General features: G+C 35.3%; 1 protein-coding gene and 1 non-coding gene across 4 annotated transcripts; one reads left to right on the plus strand and one right to left on the minus strand.

The window, feature by feature from the left end:
• The first annotated feature begins 7,464 nt into the window (after window positions 1-7,464).
• On the plus strand, window positions 7,465-16,970 carry LOC104094447 (phytanoyl-CoA dioxygenase). 3 transcript variants are annotated; one of them, XM_009600384.4, is made up of 9 exons: window positions 7,465-7,708; window positions 7,800-7,924; window positions 8,012-8,072; window positions 13,007-13,075; window positions 13,151-13,269; window positions 15,282-15,429; window positions 15,516-15,660; window positions 15,779-15,865; window positions 16,732-16,970. In XM_009600384.4, exons 1-9 carry the CDS (start codon window positions 7,651-7,653, stop codon window positions 16,772-16,774), a joined length of 855 nt encoding a protein of 284 aa, XP_009598679.1. In that variant the 5' UTR covers window positions 7,465-7,650; the 3' UTR covers window positions 16,775-16,970. The 3 variants fall into 3 exon arrangements, with proteins under 3 accessions (XP_009598679.1, XP_009598678.1, XP_009598680.1); XM_009600383.4 differs by having other exon boundaries at window positions 7,473-7,708; window positions 12,998-13,075; XM_009600385.4 differs by lacking the exon at window positions 13,007-13,075 and having other exon boundaries at window positions 7,473-7,708.
• LOC117276336 (U6 spliceosomal RNA) lies at window positions 13,759-13,859 on the minus strand. The gene has a single exon (XR_004506597.1). It is a non-coding gene; the product is annotated as a U6 spliceosomal RNA (small nuclear RNA).
• Window positions 16,971-22,946: the final 5,976 nt, after the last annotated feature.

The following is a 22,946-nucleotide window of genomic DNA, read 5'->3' on the forward strand; positions in this document are numbered from 1 at the left end:
CAGCCGCTTTGCACCATTATGGTCGGCAAGTTACCGATCTGGCTTTTCGGATGTTGAGGTGAGACCGAGATGATGAGCGATTAGGATACGAGGATGAGTATGTGTTGCTAGAGCAGTACCATCGTGGACCACCAGTGGGGCCGGAACGTGGTCGACGTGGTAGGCGTGCCCCATGAGGTAGGGGTATACCACGAGGTCGTGGGGGTCGGCGAAGAGGTGGTCCCCAGTGAGGGGGCGTTGAGGCACCTGTTGAGGATGTTGGAGTTGATCAGCCGGGTGACCTCCATGAGCCAGACCACTCTTACAGCAGCATGCCGTCATTCAGCCTTCAGCTTCAACTCACTCCAGGGACTTCGCAGGTGACCCCGTCATCTCCATTGTTGATCACGGGCACGGGCATTACGCGAGAGGATTGGGATAAGTATTTTCCTGATCTTCCAGGCCCATCGACCATTGCTGATGATCGGCCGACACGAGATGTGGATAGTGGGCGACGGCTGAGTTATGGCTCATCATCGAGGGATGCTGGGATCTTTCATAGGCGCATGTATGTATTACTATTACATTTAAATTTGTTTTTATCTCATTGATTAGCCATAAATATCTTTATGTTTTTTTTTATTAAGGCTTCATCCTCGCACGTCACGAAGGACACTTTGTGCGATACTGACCTGGCTGCGCCGAATTATTATATTCAGAAGCCCGACAAGACCATGGTAAGACAATTTAAATTTTTGTGACTTAACACGTACATTACAAATATATATTTTCATATACTAAAATATCTTATTATTCTGTAGGTTACTGCTGGACAGACGACCCCTTCTACCGAGCCTACCAGCCCTACTGACGATCATGCTGTAGCGCATCCTCCGATAAAGAGGCGATGTGATAAGGATGATCCTGATAACGTAGTCGGGCGGGATGGGATGCGCTCAGGCCAACGACTGCATTAAATCATATAGGATGTGGGACACATTGATATTTTTTTGTATTTTATGTACATATGACATTCAGTAAATAATTACAATAATTTTTATTGTTTACATTATATGCGCATTGTGTTTGTATTTCTCCGGTTCTTCATTATTTTAATACTACAACATAAACACAAACACAAACATAGCAACTTAACATAATTTAAATTCAGTACAACTAATGAAAATACATGACACGAAAAATATAAAGATAAAATACTACACTCAACACATACATGTGTTTGTTTAGTCACTACCGCCTATGATTCTCTGCTCCAACCACTCAATTTTCTCTTCTATTTTATTTTTTTCTTCTTCCGACTCTTTTAGTTTCTCCTGCAATGCCGCAATTTCTCATTGCATTTCAGAGATCTGGCATTGGTATTCACTGTTCATATTCCAAACATACTGCAAACATGATTTATAGTATTCCCGGTTAATGGGTTCATAATACCATTCCTCAAACATACAATGATTTCCGTCATTGCGTTCAAACCTGTATAGACACATCCAGTATCTGCGCCTAACATTACCATTGGACCAACATGCCTTCATAATCGCACATTTGCTACAATAGTACCTTAGTTGGTCATTGCGTCCAGACACTTGTTAATGCAAGAAAAATAAAAAAAAAGTATGGAAAGTTTTGCTATTTGTTTTGGTTAAGCGCAGATAATAACTAAAATGCGCTAGTTATTTATAGGCAAGACAACCCACAAAACGTAGTATTTAACTGTGCTATGTTTCGCATGTTAAAGATTCTTTCGGGTACAATATAGCTTTTCCAGAAGATAGCTTTTGCAGGCGAGCAACTTTTCAGATCGACAAGATAACATACATAACGTAGTATTTAACCGCGCTATGCTTCGCGTGTTAAAGATTATTTCGGGTACAATACAACTTTTTCAGAAGATAGCTTTTGCAGGCGAGCAACTTTTTTAGGTCGACAAGACAATTGTTTTTAAAAAAATGGGTTTATGTTAGATTGTTGTACTGACGTATTAATGTTAAATATCAATAAGATTTAACAGCAATGGAAACATAATTTTATTTCATACATTCTGCAAGATAATCAAGTACATACACTTATTACAACTACATTACGGAAACAAAACACTGCGTGTATCCTTGATAGTTGGGCAGATTAGATGAACTTCCACCATGAGTTGGATTACCACCGCCACCCAAACCAACTGAAGGACATTTACGACGGTTGTGTCCTATTTGCGAGAATATGCCACATTTGCGCGCATAAACGGTATCACCAACATCCATTTGGTTCCATATACACGTTCTTTTTTGCACTTTTCGCTGATGCAAAAACTCCTTGTTACACTCTATTTTAAATGGTTCCGGCGGCCAATAATGCTCAGCATCCACTGGCTGCAACTGCCCACTATAGGTGTTTAAGTATACAACAATACTATATTCTTTATCAACGTAGTTGGTTGGCCCTAAACATGTATGTTGAAAGCACTTGATGGCATGTGAGCATGACATGTGGTAGATATACCATTTACCACAAGAGCATAACCTTCTGGATTCATTTACGGTGTGTGTATTATTCTCCCGGTTGTGATGGATAGCGGTGCGAACTTCAAAAATATTTCGCTCGTTGCAATACTGCAAAAATGAATGCCAATGTGCTCGCTTCCTGTATTTCTCAAATATTTTTATTGGTATTGGCATAAATTCTACACCAATTTCCATCAATGACGATGCACTTGTAGCCCTTTCAACAAACCTCTCCGCCATCAGCTTGAATGGCATCCTCACCATGGTAGTGATATGCAATCCTCGTGCAGACTTCAATAACCCGTTGAAACACTCTGACACATTTGTAGTCAGAATTATCCTTCTTCTGCCACCATCCGCATGCAACGTCCATTTGCCAAGATCATGTCGTATCAACCAACGATAGGCTCCCTCGTCTTCCTGCCCGATAGATTCCATGCGCCTCCTGAATTTACACTCTTGGTGATCTGTTGCAGCCATCCACATTAAATCATACAAATCCTTGTTGGGATATGCCTTCTGGAAATTGGCCTTCAGGTGACTCACACAGTAACAGTGGTAGGCATACGGTCCCTTCCATGCACGCAAATTCTGTATAGATCTTAAAATACCACCATGCCGATCAGATATTAGACAAATACCTGAATGCTATTTGATAACATGCTCTTTCAAGTGGTTCAAAAATAGTGTCCCCGGTCGGCAATGCACAAAACCATCAATTGCTGGTTTAAATGCCCAGAACACGTATCCGAATATATATTCTGGTATTCCCGAGGTTAAAGTGTTACAATGCGGCCATATACCTGGGTAGAGATGCAAATGACTTATCCCAGTTACCATAAACAATTTCAAACGCACGTTTGCGCCCGAGAAATGCCTTTCTTTTGGTAATGATGCATCCATATTTCTGGTGGACGGATATAATACACTCTTTGATCTTGTACCTTATGGACGCTTCAATGTGTGAAATCAAGACAAGAGAAATCAAGTCAACATCCAAGTTGAAGTGATTTCTACTGAATGTGTCCATTTCACAATTGTGGGTACCAATGTATTTACCCATAACTCACATATTTGTTTTCTTCTTCGCACGCAACATCCAATTACAACCCGTAAACCATCTACGGCAAACAACCTTGTATACATCCGGAGTTGACTCCCATACCGTCATCTCACAACACTCTTTTACGATGTATATTTTTACCGCCCTGCTTAGGTGCGCTTTATCAGGAAACAATATGCCCTTTGACAACACAGTTGGTCTAGACTCATCCCACATTGCTGTTCGAATTTCGTCAGTATCCCTTGTGAGGTCATCCATATCCGGCATACTTGGCAAATGATCAAGGTAGGGAATCTCCCTTGAATGAGCACGTGAGACTCGTACACTTTTGGTCTAACGGGAGGTGGAGCATGCTCCCTCATCAAATCAGGTCCAGCATTCTCTTCCTCCTCATCATCACCCTCATCAGGGAAGGGTGTGTCATCTCCGGATTCATCGACATTGTTTTTATAATCACTGTTCTCTTCCTGACTCTGTGCATCTGCCAGATCCCGATTAAATATGTCGTCTTCGGGCAATTGAGTCAGGACAGGACGTTCAAGTTGCTCGTTTTCACTGCACAACCAACAAAATAATGAGTTACTCAAATTGATAAATACTTTACATATAGATATATCACTTCACTTACAAATCGTAATGTGTTGACATCCCATGATGGACATCATCCTGTTGGTGATGACTCCCAGATGGACCACCATGATCCAACACACCAGAACTATGCATATTCCAACTGGTTTTTGATTCATAACTTGTAAAATTCATATATGGGCGGTACCCCCTATGGAATATATGAGTGTTAATACAAATTCAATACAACAAAAATAAACATCGTAATACAAAGAAAAACTGAAGTTTACCACTCGTCTTGTGGATTATGTAAAGTAGGAGAGAAATTATTTCCCCGCTACTCATTTGCCCGTGGAGATAAGTTTAGATAAGGCCAAACTTTTTCAGCCGGAACCTGTTCGGCTAAAACTGCTCCAAAATAATCTCCCGATGACTGAGGGATATCCCTGCTTTGCGCAACCTCATTATTGCGAACGTCTTCAGCCTTGACGTACATTTTTAATATTTTTATCAAAAGAAATTCCCGGTATTCATTCGGAGTCCTCAAAAAATCACTCAGAGTTTCATCATCCTCGATGTTAAACTCAGCATAACAAGCAATCCCTTGCGGAGTGACAGAATACAGATATCTTCCGGTTACTTTAAGGTTCACCGAACGTTTGCTCACACTCATTTTTTTTTACATAATAACGATATCAATCTATCATACTCTATTGTAAGTGGCAACTTAACATGACACTGTGGAAATAAACTATAGCTTACTAAGTTATTCGCCACCACAACCTCACCCCTTACCCCTCCCCCCAATATAATGAAACCCTAATTCTTCGCTTTTCAGACATTATGACAAAATGCAAAACAACTTAACGAAGAAAAATTTAACAAGACTTCAGAATTTTTCTGAATGGATTTTTATAAAATCCTTAACGTCTTTAAATAAGGTAATGCCCAATCCGAGGGGTCGATTTTTTTTAGGTATAGCGCCTTAAATAATGGTGCTATATCCAGTTGAATTATTGTTATGTCAGTTAAGCGTAGAATAATTATTGGTAGGCCCACAAAATATGTATAGCGCCTTAATAAACGACGCTATACTTACCCGTCTTTTCATATTCAAGTATAACGCCCTTTTAAAGGGCGCTATACCTTAACGGGCAACCGGTCATTAAGGTATAACGTCCTTTAAAAGAGCGCTATATGTATTTTGGTTACTAACTTTTTTTTCACCTATTTTTGTGTTTTGAATCCAAAAACTCATTATTTTTGTTTCCGACTCGACATTTGCTTAATTGCTCTTTTTGTGCCTCACGTCATCAGTCATGTCATGGCATCATAGGCCACAGGTTTTTGGCCTTTGAACATTTTTCTTTTATTTTTCATATACACTATTGATCCTCCATCCGATTCCGGCTCATCTCTCGAACTTTTATTCAGACTTCAAAGTCTTAAATCATTCGAATTCATTCCACAACATCTACATAGTTCGGAATAATTCCTATAAGGTATAAAATACACAATTAATGCAAAACACTATCAATTAAAGCTCAAAACAAGTAAAGTACAGTAAATTAGTGTGCAATAAGCGACTAAAATATGAGATTATAGCTTATCATCATGCACACGATTATTCCTTGAATAAGCACTCTACATAACTGCGTAAATGATTTAACTTTGCATTCCGCCTATAAATAATTACTCCTTTCGTTTCTTTTTAGCTGGCATGGCGGTGGGTGTTGAGTTTAATAATTTAAGGAAAAACTTTTCGCACGTACGAAAAGTATCTTTATAACTTATAGTTATAAATATGACTGGAATAACATGTCATTAAAATTAAAATGAGAGTGTGTAAATAAACAAGAGGAAGAAACGATTACAACATACATAGAAAAAGGGATTGTATGTACTAAACATATTACAAATGCATTGCAAGATTTTTAAAAGGGATAGATTTACATTTAAGTTGTAAGTCGGTGAAAGGCAAATCGTTGCAATTTTTATGTTCAATCAAATTCGATTGGCCAAATTTCTAAAAATTGAGTAGCAATTTATGTTTGATTAATGCATCTTAATTATTGAATTCTCTTCAAAAAATTAACAGTACTATTTTTCTAGAACTCCGCATCATTTAAATAGTAAAACGGCAAAGGGCCAAATATACCCTTGTATTTTCGAAAATGGTCTAAAAATATCCCTCGTTATGCTATTGGGCTATATATACCCTTCCCGTCATACTTTGGAACAAATATACCCTTATTTTGGATGAAGTGTCACGTGTCAGCACCAGATGAAAACGACCCATTTTTTTTTTTACCCGATCCGTTTTAAAAAATCCATCACCCGATCCGTTTTAAAATTTAGTTTTTTTAAAGCATATATTTTGTAAAAACTAGAATTTATTTTTGTAAAAACTGGAAAAAAAAAAAGAATTTGCAAAATATATATTTTTAAGTCTTTTCAGTTTTTTTAAAGTATTTTTTTTGTAAAAACTGATTTTTTTTAAAAATAATGCTTTAAAAACTGAAAAATATATATTCTGTAAAAATTGAAAAAAAGAAAGGAATTTGCAAAATTTATATTTTTCAGTTTTTTCAGTTTTTTAAAGTATTTTTTTTTGTAAAAACTGAAAAATAAAATTTGCAAAATATTTTTATTTTTTTAAAACTAATGCATATGTAGACCACTGCTTTAGGAGAGTTTTTTTTTCCAGTTTTAAAAAAATATATTTTTTTCAGTTTTTACAAAAAAAAAAATACTTTAAAAACTGAAAAGATTTAAAAATATATATTTTGCAAATTCTTTTTTTTTTTTAAAGCATTTTAAAATTTTTTTTTTCCAGTTTTTACAAAAGAATACTTTAAAAAAACTGAAAAGACTTAAATATATATATTTTGCAAATTTCTCTTCTTCTTTTTTTTTTTCCAGTGTTTTAAAAAATAAATTCTAGTTTTTACAAAATATATGCTTTAAAAAAATTGAATTTTAAAACAGGTCGGGTGATGAGTTTTTTAAAACGGATCTGATAAAAAAATGTGTCGTTTTCATCTGGTGCTGACACGTGACACTCCATCCAAAATAAGGATATATTTGTCCAAAGTATCACGAGAAAGGTATATATAGTCCAATAATATAATACGAGATATTTTTAGACCATTTTCCAAAGTACATCCTATATTTGGCCCTTTGCCAATAGTAAAATGGTATGACAGTAAGGGTTTTTGAAATGTTTTTTTCCCTATTTCATCTTTATTTTCTTAAAATTTCGCGATGGCCTAAAAATTGACTCTAATGTTTGGAGATTTTGGCAGCATATATATATTTGTCACCACTGATAGCTAGAAGGGCAGATCATGAAATTATGGTAAGAATATGGACCATGAACACAAACAAAGATGCTAAGATATTCTTGAATTTGCATTTTAGTACCAAACTTAAAGTAATTTTCGTATTAGCTCTATAAATTCTCAGAGAAAACACCGCGTCAACACGTCATACAATTCTAACAACACCTCTTAGACGGAAAGGTCAAAGATGGGTATTGAAGGAGGAAACCTGAGTTCAGAGCAGCTTCAGTTCTTCGACTCTAATGGTAATCTCATCTATGTTTTAACTAAGCAGTGTGTAATTGGATGATGTAACAGTTATTTGATTTGAATGCAATACAACACAACACACTACAGGGTATTTGGTGTTAGAATCATTTGCAAACCCAGCAGAGATTGAGTCCCTTAGGAAGAGAATGGAACAGATGCTTGATGAGTTTGATTGCTCTTCCACTGCTTCTATTTTCTCTACCAAGAACCAAGTAAATATTCAATTTTTTTTAACTCAAATACTTTCGTTTAATTCGTTTTGTGCTTAACACCCCCCCAAATTGTTTTTTTTTTTCCAGCAACAGACGACTAATGACCACTTTTTTGAAAGTGCAGAGAAGATTTCATTCTTCTGGGAAGGTATATATGCTTCTCTTAAATTGATGATATTTTGGATTTTAAATATCTGATCCTGCTTTTTAGTACTTTGCATCTATGTCCGTCACTTTCAATTCCTTTCGTAAGCTTCTAGGTTGATGTTTGTGGTCTTGGCAGAGAATGTTAGATTGAAGCACAAGCAGCTATGGCGGAAAGAAAAGAAGAAAACCCTAGTTAGGGCGAGAGAGAGATGAGAGAAGTCCAGACTCTGCGTCTGTTTATTTTTTCTATATTGTTCTTCCATAAAAGAAAAATCTGTATTTATATTTACATCAACTAAAATGTAAAGAATAAAAGAAATGGGAAGTGAAATGGTAGTGGGCCGGATATCCGGTTATTTTCTCATTCTTGCTGGGCTGGGCCCTTTCCTTTTGTTGAAATGGCTGAGTCCATATCAGTGTTAACACCCCCCTTCAAGCTGGAGGGTGGAAACACACCAAGCTTGCCAAGAATGCTGTGATGAAGCTGTCCAGATAGAGCCTTTGTCATAATATCAACCAGCTGGTTAGTACTAGAAACAAAATGTAAAGAGATAAGCCCAGAATTCAAACATTCACGAACATAATGGCAATCAATCTCAATATGCTTTGTACGCTCATGAAAAACTGGATTTCTGGCAATGTGAAGGGCAGCTTGACTATCACAATGGATTGGGACAGGAGAACAAATATGAAGACCAAGATCCCTAAGGAGTCTGACCAGTCAAGAAACTTCAGCAGTAACCTTCCTTAGGGCCCTGTATTCAGTTTCAGCTGAAGACAAGGAAATGGTGGGTTGTTTCTTGCTTTTCTAAGATATAGGGCTCCCACCAAGTGTCACATAAAACCCAATAACTGATTTGCGAGAGATAGCACAGGATGCCCAAACAGAGTCAGAATAGGCCACAAGAGACAAGTCAGGAGAATTGGAAAGAAGCACACCCTGAGAAGGAGCAACCATCAAATATCTGAGAACATGTAAGCTAGCCATCATGTGAGAAACATGAGGTTTCTGAAGGAACTGGCTCAAATGTTAGACAAAAGGAAATATATGGCCTAGTGTGCTGCAGGAAATTGAGCTTGCCAATTAGTCTTCTATACAGACTAGGATCAGGAAGTGGATCACTCATATCTATAGTCAGCTTGACATAAGGGTCCAAAGAAGTCACAACAGCAGAAAAATGATTGCAGTTGAACTCAGCAAGAAGATCATAGGTGTATTTATGTTGACTCATGACATAACCCTGAGTAGTTTTTGAGATCTCAAGACCTAAGAAATAATGGACAAAACCCAAATCTTTTATCTTGAACTGAGCATCCAAAAAAGATTTCAAAGATTGCATTTCAGTTAGATCATCTCCAGCCAATAAGATATCATCAACATAGACAACCAATATCACTAGAGATCCAGAAGAAGATTTGGTGAAGAGAGAGTAATCATTGAGACTAGAAATGTAGCCCCTTGAGAGCAAAGCCTTAGACAGTTTTGAAAACCACTGTTTGGAAGCTTGCCTAAAGCCATAAAGAGATTTCTTGAGTTTGCAGACTAGATGAGCTGAAGAAGAAGCAGAGCAGACATCAAGACCAGGAGGGATTCTCATATAGACCTCCTCATGGAAATCCCCATGTAAGAAGGCATTGTTGACATCCAGCTGGTACACAGTCCAACCTTTCTTGATGGCAAGAGTGAGGAGACATTTGATGGTGGTGAGTTTGATAACAGGGGAGAAGGTTTCAGTAAAATCTATGCCTTCCCTCTGAGTATCACTTCTAATAACCAACCTAGCCTTGTACCTTTCAATAGACCCATTTGCCCTCTGCTTAATCTTATAAACCCATTTGCAGGGAATAGCCCTTTTATTTTGGGGAAGAGGGACAATGTCCCAAGTCTGATTAGCCTCAAGAGCATGGAATTCCTTTAGCATGGCCTCTTGCCATGCAGAATTACCTTCAGCCTGCTGGTAGAACTGAGGTTCATGCATGTGAGCTTCACTAGAGGAAATCTTGGATTGTGTAGAAGCATGGTTGGAGAGGGCAGAGGAACAGACATAATCCTTAAGGTAAGAGGGTTGAATAACAGTTCTAGTGGACTTTCTTAAGGGAGGAGGTTCAGAAACAATGGTGGTGGAATTAGGAGAATAAGGAAAGGAAACAGGGGAAACAGGATGAGGTGAAGAATAAGTAGCAAGAGGAGAATTGGGGAGAGGATCAAGATGGTTAATAGAGGGAGTAACCACTGGAGGAGGATCTGGGATATCCACAAAAGTGGGAGGTAACACATTGAAATGGGAAAAAGTGGAAGAAGAATAGGGAAAAGTATGTTCATGGAATACTACATCTCTAGAATGAAAAATATAAGAGTTAGACAGATTGAGTAATTTGTAACCTTTCTTGCCACAGGGATATCCTAAGAATATACATGCAATGGCTCTAGATTGAAATTTATCCCTGCCTACCTTAGGAGAAGTAGCAAAGCAGAGACAACCAAATGATCTTAAGTGATCATAGGAGGGTGGATGCCCATGAAGTTTTGCAAAAGGAGAAAGCTTAAGGAGAAGTGATGAGGGCATCCTGTTGATAAGGTATATAGCAGTGAGGACACATTCCCCCAAAATTTCAGTGGTAGTTTGGATTGAAACATTAGGGCTCTTGAGACTTCTAAAAGATGTTTTTGTTTCCTTTCCACAATACCATTTTGTTGTGAAGTATAGGGAATTGAAGTTTGATGTAAAATGCCTTGAGAAGCAAAGAAGTTGATGGCTTCAGAACTACTCCCAAGTTCAAAAGCATTATCTGATCTAAAAGTGTGTATTGAGGAGTTGAAGTGAACTTTCACCATAGAAGTGTAAGCTTTAAGAAATGACAAAGCATTACTCTTGGAAGAAAGAAGATGAGTCCAAGTGGCTCTAGTAAAATCATTAACTAAAGTGAGGAAATACCTAAAACCATTATAAGTTTTAGTGTTGTAAGGACCCCAAATGTCAATGTGAACTAGTTGGAAAGGTTTGGTAGAAGAAATAGTACTATCATGAAAAGGGAGTCTTTGTTGTCTAGCCATTGGACAAATTGAACAAATAAAAGGTTGTTTAGTAGAGACTTTGTCAGACAGAAAAGAAATAGATTGCATCTTATGAAAAGGCATGTGACCCAATCTTTGATGCCAAAGTAGATCCATCTTATTAACAAGTGAAGTTTGATTACAACTAGGTGGAACATTAAGATGTAAAGGTGCATGAACAGACTTATTACAAGTTGTATTAACAACAGAAGATAGAGAAGAACTTGTGTTGGGGAATAGATCTCCATCTGGGTGAAGATAGTAGAGCCTGCCAGCAGCCTTACCAATTACCAATGGCCTCTTCAGAGAAGGGCCTTGTAGAGAACAATGGAATTTGGTAAGAATTGCTATACAATTCAACTGAGTAATAAGTTGATGAATAGAGATCAAATTGAAATAAAAAGATGGTACTGGAAGGACATTAAGCAAAGTTATATCATGTCTTAGATTCAAGGAACCAGTTGATATAACCTTAACTTTGTATCCATTAGGTAAGGTGACAAGAAATGGTTTAGGTAAAGGCACAACATTGTGAAGCAAATGTTTGTGTGGATCATGTGATTAGTGGCCCCTGAATCCAAGATCCAAGGGTTTGGATCTAATTGTGAAGAAGCACATACATGGGAACCTACAGATTTTACAGCATAGGCAGTAAACAAACCTGCAAAATGAGCAAAAGCAGAATCCTCATCTGATTGGATGGTTGGTGCAGCACCAGGAGAGACCTGAGCTTGCTGAAATAGAGTGGGGAAGTTGGATTTGAAGGTACTTTGACCCATTTGACTGACCAAATCTCTCATTAATGTCTTTCCAGATTTCTCTCGCAGTCTTTAAGACACATGACACTGGTGGCAATTTCTCTAGACACAGAATTAGTTATCCATGCCTTCACCATGTCATTGCACCTTTCCCAATATGGGTAATAAAGAGAATCTGGTGATGGTTGAGGGACCCTACCATCTAGGAGACCTAACTTGTTCTTTGCGGACAAGGAGGTAAGCATACTGCTTCTCCACAGAACAAAACCACAACCATTAAAAGGTACAGACACCAGCCGACTATCAGGACTATCAGACGGATACACATATAAAGGATGGGATGGGTCAATCGTGAAGGGAGTGAAACCCTCAGAGGTTATACTACTAGGCGATCCTATGTTTTCAATAACACTACCCATAGAGTGAAATTCAAGTTCAGTAAGTTGAAACAAAACTATCATCAACTGAATCAATACAATTTCTACACAAATATGCTACATGCAACATCAGATATATACGATTTCGGAGTTGAACAGGAAAGGTATTACCAGCCTTCTTCTCAAACTCGAAGAAGAAGAGTCTTCTCCGAATATGAAACCCTAAAAAATCGAATCTGAAGGGATCGTTGAAGAAAACCTCGGAAAACCCTAAAAATCAAATCTTCTAGCAATACCAGACGCTTGAAGAAGAAAAACAGGGAAATCCCCAAAATCGACGATTTAGCAGTTGACTTCGATCAACTAGAGACGGAAATGAAACCGTCAAAAACTCTGAGCGAGGGTAACATCGGACTGAAGCTCATGAAGCGAGGAATCATAATTCCTGCTCTGATACCATGTTAGATTGAAGCACAAGCAACTATGGCGGATAGAAAAGAAGAAAACCCTAGTTAGGGCGAGAGAGAGATGAAAGAAGTCTAGACTCTGCGTCTGTTTATTTTTTCTATATTGTTCTTCCATAAAAGAAAAATCTGTATTTATATTTACATCAACTAAAATGTAAAGAATAAAAGAAATGGGAAGTGAAATGGTAGTGGGCCGGGTATCCGGTTATTTTCTCATTCTTGCTGGGCTGGGCCCTTTCCTTTTGTTGAAATGGCTGAGTCCATATCAGTGTTAACAGAGAAAGCATTTGATGAAGATGGCAACTTAAAGCAGCCAAAGCAACTGTCAATAAATAAAGTTGGGCATGGTAATCTTCTTTTCATTACTTATTGTCAAAAGAGTTGTTTCATTTTGATTTCTTTGACCTGTGGTACTGCTGCAGCTCTTCATGAGAAAGATCCTGTATTTAATAAGTTCTCTAGCTCGGACAAAGTCTCAGGCATGCTGCGGTCATTGGGCTACCAAAGGCCAATAGTCATTCAGTCAATGTACATATTCAAGGTAAATACTGGTACTGTTTTATCCAGTTATGGGGTTTCTCTGCCCTACGTCTTTTTATACAATACTTTGGTTAAATCGTGTCCAATCCCTAGTTGTTCAAGATCACCTTCTGATGCCCGGTAAGATATGGCATTAGTTATGAGTGTCATTCTAGAAAATATGTGTCTTAATAAGGCTAGAATGTATCCCAGTTGAAAAGTGACCCCTTTTCTGGACTTAGTGTGCAGAAGAAAGCTCGAACATTTTATTTAACAAGGTCAATGAAATTATCTAAAGGAAAAGCATCCAAGGGTGTTGGATCCTGTATACAACAAGGTATAAACAATTCGTACATAACAAATTCTCGCATGCCTATATGGATCTACCCCAAAAAAATTCAAAGCAATTTGTTCTCCTTTCACTGGGTTTTGGTATTAGCTTTTCTAGAACTTCTACTTACATGATTAAACTCCAGTCAAGCATCTAAGCATGTGCTCTTTTATTTTAATGCAAAATTGGGACCATTTCTCGATTTGTGCATGTCATCCTTGTGTCGTGACCATGCTAATCTCTCTGTGTCTTCCAATTTTATCAGATGCCCCTGAAGGGACCTAATCATGTTCTTATTTACTATTTCCTGTTTCTCTTTTTCCTCTTATCTTCTGCTATCACTTGCCAATTCCTAATAACTGGATGAAGCTTGAATGTTTAGGTTGAATCTTTGGTACTTGATTGTAAAGCTAATGTCTATAGTCTATACATAGGTAGCATCTCCTGCTCTAATGCAATGATCTTGGACTGAAACTTCTATCTGTACCATGACAAAGAGTATTAAAGAAAATGAACACCAATAAGAATTACTTCATGTTACCCTGTGTGCTTTCTAATTTACTCCATTCCATTTTCTCCCTAATAGACCCAAATTCTGTAATGATCAATGGCACCACAAGATACATTGTCATATTAACCTAATACACAGCCATATGTAGGATCTTTGAAGTTCTTGCAATTCTCCAAACAACATGATGACTCTGTATAAAATACTGTTTAACTTATGATGCTGATTTCCTTAGCTGTTCAAGGATTCCAGTCTGAGATATTAACTGCTAAAAAGTTTGATCTAAGATGCTATCCGTGATGTAAAGCAAATGTCGCATTCTTATGACTTTGTGCACATGAATTGGTCTTCTAACTACATAAATAGAGAAGATTTTCCTATATTTATATTTATAAATCATTGATTTGCCATTTGAATTTTCTTTTCTTATCTGTCTATATTTTTTTATAAGGTTTTCATCTGTCTATATTTAGTACTTGAATCTTACTGCCTCTGTTCATTTTTATGTGGCACTGTTACTATTTGGGGAGCCAAAGAGGTTCTTCTTTGACCACGATTTTCTTGAATATTTTCTTACGTATTTTGAATTATTAACTATTGTAACTTATCATAGTTTTTATATTGCTTTTAAATATGTAATTTTTTGTCAAATAACTTGAAGAGTTGATGTCTGAATTCACAACAAAAAGTAAGTAGTTTGATTCACAACATAAAATGGAATGGATGGAGCATGTGATTTCATAGTCAACTTGTTGATCCCAAATTCCATACTTGAGTAACCCCAATATTCCTAGCTAATATTTATATTATTTGGATGAATCATGTACTCAATAGCATATTAGTTCTTGAAGTTAAATAATTTTGCTCACGTCACATCACCTTGCTCGTGTTATCCAAGCATGCATCTGTACCATGTGCACGTCTTGTCACTTTAAAAATTCTAAACCTCGCTATGGTGAAGTGAACTAATAAGTGCTCTTTAGTGGTGCATATCCTCGTGTCCCCTTGAAAATGGTTTCTCAGTTGTCTCTAATAGTATGATAACATCGTAGAGGAGACGTGTTTTCCTGTATATGTGGAGTCACCACACTCTTTGCAATTGAACAAATTACAGAAAAGAAGTAAAACCCCTAAGGTCGTTGTAGTAACTATTATCCATCCTTCTGCGAGTGACATGTAAAACTTTGCTTCTCAGCAACCAGGTATTGGGGGTGAAGTAGTGCCGCACCAGGATAACTCTTTTCTGTACACTGAACCAACAACGTGCACTGGCTTGTGGCTGGCTTTAGAGGATGCAACAATTGTAAATGGCTGTCTCTGGGCTATACCGGGATCCCACAGAAGTATTGTTTTCCCAACTCTACTTTGCCTTGCTACCTTTAATCATCGAATTCCTTCATATAACATACATAAAGTTCTATTTCTTTAGATGGCCTTGTGAGGAGATTCCTTAGAGATGAAAATGGGGTTCACTTTGATAAGCCATCTCCATGTTATAACCAGAAAGATTTCGTTCCGCTTGAAGTAAAAGCTGGATCTTTGGTAGTCATTCACGGAGATCTTATTCACCAGAGGTCAGTCACTTCCAGAACTTCTCTGGGACCATATAGAACTGCCAGTTGTGCTATCGTTTGTATTTGGCTCGTTTGGAATGTTTTTTATCCATTCAATCTTTTCAATGGATGATTGCAGTTTTGAGAACCAGTCTTCAAAGTCACGACATGCATACAGTTTGCATGTGGTGGATACTAATGGCTGCAAATGGGCAGAAGACAATTGGTGAGTGGCCAGGGTTTTGTGTTTAATTTGCTCTGTTTCTTGATTCTTAATGCCATATTTTACTGAGGGGTAAAGCAGCAGAGTCATGCTATAGCTGTAATTATCAGGAAGGACCTCTAATGTCTGATACGGAAGCTAAGGTTCACACAGTGGGTGCAGGGTGACTTGTAGATTATTAGGAACATCATAAAGTTGTTCTCAACATTACAGCTTAGTATAGGTGTTAGCACATCATTTTTCATGGTTCTGAATTACTGAAAACTACATGGGGAACTTCTATAGATCCTTTTTAGAAAGCAATATTTGTAAGGTAATACTGCATACGATAGACCCAATGTGGTTTGACCTGTTCCCAGATCCGCATAGGGGATATAAGTGCACCAGACTGCCCTTTGTAATAGCTACATCTCCACTTCGAGTCTATTGCATGGCATTTTCTTAATCAACATTAGATCTGCATCTGAATGGATCACATGTAATTTCTTACATATGAGAAATCATTTAATTTATATTCAATAATATGTCATAGTATCAGGCCCCGTCCAATATAACTTTAGATTTTGGAAATTGAGTATTTTCCTCCCTTGGATTGTGACAGGATGGGGGGTGGAAAAGGATACCTAGGATGATAGTTTATATAAATCGACCTATTTGCTGAGATGTAGCTTTCACTCATAGAGAAACTCGGAAATTATTCTTACCAAACGAAAAGCTATGTTGCCAAGGAAAAAGAATCAAGAGACTCAAAAGCAGGCATGCTTATTGAATCAATAGCTACTTTTGCTGAATGATATGCGACAACAGATATATAAGTTTCTAGTTATGATCCAACTTACATGCTGCTTTTGTTTTTAAAAATGTTTCAGGATTAGAAGAAATGTGGATCCAGAGCCCTTATACAGTTGTTGAATCTGCCCTCAGAGTCATCAACCGCTAGTTTCTTACCAAAATATCAAGTGAACCTTGGGAGCGACCTGTTTAACTTTCTTAGCTCACTTATGTATATGCACATCAAGTACTTGATGAATAAGATGACAAATCATTGAATATGGTTGTTTTTCAAATATTTATGTCTCAAAAAAGAAGGTATATATTGCACCAGGTAGCCACTTTTAGCACCTTTACTTAAAACGTATCCAGTTTTTGGAAGAATCTATTTACAGTTTAGCCAGTTTTGGCGAACTTCAGACTGCCCCTCCTCTTCCTCCTCCTGCTTCTTCATACCCGAAATAGCATAACCTCGCACCTGAAGGTTTGATCCACCAAAACCAAAACTTAGGTTTTGGCATTTCAAAATTCCAACCCGTTTGTGAAGTTTGAAACTTCAAAGCTGATTGGTTAGAAGTTTGACTCTGAGGGGATTAAATTAGTAAACTCGGCAGGAAATTATAGTGGAGGTCAGCTTTACCTCAGTCCTCATGGGCTTATTTGGTAAAGCCCAAGACCATCCATAAGCTGAACTTGACCACTTTGAATTAAGAGATTTTTTCATTCCTATACACTATTTGAAACCTTATTACGAAAAATGTTCATGTATTGGTATTTATCTCACCTAAACACATTTTAGTTACAAAATATATACAATCCACCTTAAAAAGCTCTTAATCCATTATTTGTGCCTTCAATCAAGGGATTTAGTTACACCCTTTTTCTTTTTTTCTCTCATCTCTCCCCTCTTCTCTCTATATTCTCTCTTTCTCCCCATATCTTGAGTAAACGGAGTGCTTTGAATAATAACGAATTTTTCAACTAAATCTGCTACTCTAACAGACTTTGCTCAAAATCCTCTTTCTTACTCTTCTTTTTTATCTTATTTATATACTCCTTAAACTGTCAATAGATGAGCTAACCTCATGTACTAGTAAAGGTAATTACTGAATTGAATGATAATGAATTGGGACTTCTTTCCAACTACCCTGCCCTTCACCAAGGACAAACCCGTTGCAGAAAGTTCAAGTACTATTTTAAGATAACCCGCTTTACCCTTAAATCTTGTCCTTTAATTAACAAAGATGAATATTATGAATTGTTGTTCCAACCGGCAACTACCATGCCCTTAATTCTACAAAGGAATAAAATCTACTGGAGAATGCTCAAGGAAAATTCAAAGTTACCGTTACACCATCCTCTCTTATAATTAAATTCTTGCATTTCCTTTGCTATCTGTTCATATGGATGGGATTGTAGTGGTCGATATGTTAATTTTAATGTCGACAAAATTGTGATAAACTCGGAGTCAAGTTACGACGCATTACTTTTCAGCCATTACAAAGCATTCATCAATTGATATACAATTACAACTTTCATACATTATTTCTATCAAGTTATATACAACTACAATATCTTACAACTTAAATACATTTTTTATACAAGATGTCTTTTGAATATTTTGTATCTGATTTATACATAGTAAAAATAAATTTCATACAACTAAGTATATATTATACAACTTATCTACAACTTATCTACACTTTCATACATTATTTTTACCCAGTTATATACAACTACAATATCATACAACTTAAATACAATTTTTATACAAATTTTATACAATATGTCTTTTGTATATTTTGTATCTGATTTATACATAGTAAAAATAAATTTCATACAGCTAATTATATATTATACAAATTATCTACAACTTATCTATAACTTATCTACAACTTTCATACATTATTTCTACCCAGTTATATACAACTATAATATCATACAACTTAAATACAACTTTTATACAATATTGTTCAACTTTCATACAATATTTAAATAAAAAATATATATATAAACAACAAATTTTTCTACAATTTTACTACAACTTTACTACAATTTCGTAAGTATAATGTATGTCATGTCTTCTTCTTCTTCTTCTTCTTCTTCTTCTTCGAGTTTCAATATGAAATTAAGCCAAAATCAAGTCTAATCTTCACTTAAACACCCTCAAAATTGAGATATAAACTCAAAATAATATTCCCAATTGTTTACATTAACACCCAATCCAAATAAATAATGATTTTAAAAAATCCAAATTCGAATTCAAAGCTTCAAAGCTTTTTAATTGTTGTCAATGGTGGAATTGCTGCTCTCTTACAGGAATTAGGGATGATCTTCGAAAGTGTTTTCTTTTTCATTGAAAGTTAAGCAAGCAACAAGCGTTAACGGAGGTGTGTGGTAGAGTATTTAGAGCTTGAATCTATAAAAATGGAGATTGATTTTTGAAGAAGAGTGAAAAAATGTAGAGAGATTTTTGAAGAAGAGTGTATAGGAATGTAAAAATTCCAAAATTATTTCCCTCCAGGGATCGTCACAGCCGACAAGCTAAACATCTCAAGCTTTACAAATGAATCAAAAGATGATGGTATCAAAATTTTCACTACTGAAACCATTCCATGTGCTGCCTAGCCCAAAGATCAGATTAACAGAGTAGCTGCAAATAAAAAATATTTTTAACTAGTCCAATTTAAAAAACACTCTAACGTCTTTTTCAAAGGGGGTGCGTGAAGAGAGAAACGCAGGGGAATGGGATATAGACGTTAGAGTGATTTTAGGATTTAATTATTATCATTAAATGCCCAAAAATATACATAATTGGTAATTTTGTGTGTGTGTATATATATATATATATATATATATATATATATATATATATATATATATATATATATGTAATTAGATTAAAACTTGAGTAGGGAGAGTAATAAAGTTTGAAATAATGTATAGGAATGTAAAAATTCCTTAATTGTGTAATACTTCATACGTGTGTCATACATTTGGTTAGTTTTGTCTTTTATATATTTTGTATCTGATTTATACATAGTAAAAATAAATTTCATACAACTAAGTATATATTATACAACTTATCTACACTGTCATACATTATTTCTACCCAGTTATATATAACTACAATATCATACAACTTAAATACAATTTTTATACAATATATCTTTTGTATATTTTGTATCTGATTTATACATAGTAAAAATAAATTTCATACAACTAATTATATATTAAATAAATTATCTACAACTTTCATACATTATTTCTACCCAGTTATATACAACTACAATATCATACAACTTTTATACAATATTGTTCAACTCTCATACAATGTTTAAATAAAAATATATATATAAACAATATAATACAATTTTTTTACAATTTTACTACAACTTTACTATAATTTCGTAAGTATAATATATGTCATGTCTTCTTCTTCTTCTTCTTCTTCTTCTTCTTCTTCTTCTTCGAATTTCAATCTGAAATTCATCCAAAATCAAGTCTAATCTTCACCAAAATACCCTAAAAAATGAGATATAAACTCAAAACAATATTCTCAATTGTTTGCAACAACACCCAATCTTAAACAAATAATGATTTTTGAAAACTCAAATTCGAATTCAAAGCTTCAAAGCTTTTTAGTGGTTGTCAATGATGAAATTGATGCTCTCTTACTGGAATTAGGGATGATCTTCGAAAGTGTTTTCTTCTTCATTGAAAGTTAAGCAAGCAACATGCGTTAAAGGAGGTGTGTGGTAGAGTATTTAGAGCTTGAATCTATAAAAAATGGAGATTGATTTTTGAAGAAGAGTGAAAAATGTAGAGGGATTTTTGAAAAAGAGTGTATAGAAATGTAAAAATTCCAAAATTATTTCCCTCCAGGGATCGTCACAGCCGACAAGCTAAACATCTAAAGTTTACAAATGAATCAAAAGGTGATGGTATCAAAATTTCCACTAATGAAACCATTCCATGTGCTGCCTAGCCCAAGGATCAAATTAACAGAGTAGCTGTAAATAAAAAATATTTTTGACTAGTCCAATTTAAAAAATACCCTAACGTCTTCTTCAAAGTGGGTGTGTGGAGAGAGAAATGCAGGGGAGTGGGATATAGATGTTAGAGTGATTTTGGATTTAATTATTATCATTAAATGCCTAAAAATGTATATAATTGATAATTTTGTATATATTATGTAATTAGATTAAAACTTGAGTAGATAGGGTAATAAAGTTTGAAATAATGTATAGGAATGTAAAAAAATTATTGAATTAAAAGACCTCTAGCTTCTTTTTAATCGGATGTCCCACAAGGGACAATACGTCCCGTTAACTCTTAGACATTTCAAATGAACCTTCAAAATAATAAGAAGTTTAAAAAGAAAATTGAATAGATGATAAAATTTGAGAACTTGTCAAGTTTGTTAGAAAGTTGATTTGATTGCCCTTTCATGCCATGTCTTGTACTATACAAAGGGAAGAAATGTACTAAAATATAAAAAGTTTCCATAAGTGTCTTTTTGCCAAATAACAATAGCACAAGCAACAAGTTGCTATTGATAAATCGAATTACGTGTTCGAGTACACGCGATGAGTTTATAATCGCATTCACAAATTGCGTCGGATACATCACATTCACAGATTACGTTTTATAAGTAGCGTTCACAAATTGCGTTTATAAGTAATCGCATTCATCGATCGCGTTTTTATAAATCACTAAATCTCGTTTTCATGATTGCCTTTTATAAATCGCATCCTTGATAGCGTTTTATAACTCTGGTTCCCTTTGCTTGCATAGTTGCATTGTTTTGACTATTGTATTTTACACCCCAACTTTTTCAGATTTAAAATTATAATTATCTATCTTATTGAATAACTAGTACTAGATTGATACGAAGCTGTCGTTTGGCCATAGATTCCCAAATTTGTTTTAAAAAAGATTTGGGTGAATTTTGGTTTGAAGATAAAAATCTGTTTGGACATGATTTTTCTAATATATTTCACTCTTTTTTTTTGAAAAATATGAAATGTGACTTATATCCATAAGTTTTAAAAACTATCAAAAATACCAAACAACTCTAAAGAAAATTTATACAAAACAAGCGAAACAAATCTGAAGAAAATTCATGCAAAACAAGCGAAATAAATTTGAAGAAAATTTATAAAAACATTAGCAGATTTTAGCAAATTACCTTCAAATTTTTATCGTTGCGGTGGATTATCACAAATTGGCACAATAACTTTGGCGAAAGTTTTCTTCTGTTTATAGAAAAGGGCAAAGCCGCGTGAGTTTAATGAGGGAAAAATGGGTAGATATGGATTAGTTTAATCATAATAATGGATTTCAAAAGTTTAGGGAAATTTTTGAATTTTCTGTAAAAACCAAACGGTAATATTTTGTGCCAAAAACAGTTCTTGAGCCGGTTTTGGAATTTTGAAATTTGTCAAAATATGGATAAAATCTACAAACAAAAGTATTTGCCAAAGAAAATTTGGAAAAAAATTGGCAAAATTTATGGCAAACGGGGATGAAGAATCGATCATGCGATTATAAATATAATAATGCAGTGATTTATTTGATCTTGAAACAACTAATCCTAATTATACCATAACATTTTCAACATAGTAAGAGCATCGATTGAAAAAATCCGATCAAATTAAGCAATTTAAGTTGACTTTGGATAAAGGGGGGAAAGTGACTGAATAAGTGGACTTTTACCCCATTAATTGTGCATTGAATTAAGTAGTACTCAACCCATATGCTAGTAATTATAATAATAATGACAAGTGGCTTTTAATGACTCCTTAAATAATTTCAAACTAAAAAGTAGGGCGTGGATATTAAGGTTATTATTCTTTTCTTTATGAAATAAAATAATGACAAATCCACCTGAAGATGATGCCATTCCCCCATTATTAGATTCTTTTTTCCACTCAAAAGTTCCTAAAAAAGTCAATGCGCCTTCTTCCCCTCCACTATTTCTTTTCTCTGCTCTTTTTGTCCTTTTCTTTTTGTAGAGAAATTTTATTTGTCTTTGGGTGATTTTTTTATTTTATTTAGTAAATTAATGAACCCAAATATTTTACTCTTAAATCCACAATTTTTGGGTCCATTAATTTGTAGAACAAAAAAAAAATGCAACTTGTGTCAACTAGGAACAAAATAAAAGAAAATCTTCTTTTTCTATGAGCACTCTTTTTTATTGCTTTTATTTTTTGTAACTCCTCTTTTCAATCGTAGTCGTCGTCTGCAATAACTTATTGGCATCCATCTCTCTGTCATATAAAATGAAACGATACAAAATAATGAATAG

This window comes from Nicotiana tomentosiformis, chromosome 10 (genome assembly GCF_000390325.3).
Source record: "Nicotiana tomentosiformis chromosome 10, ASM39032v3, whole genome shotgun sequence".
Taxonomy (NCBI): Eukaryota; Viridiplantae; Streptophyta; class Magnoliopsida; order Solanales; family Solanaceae; genus Nicotiana; species Nicotiana tomentosiformis.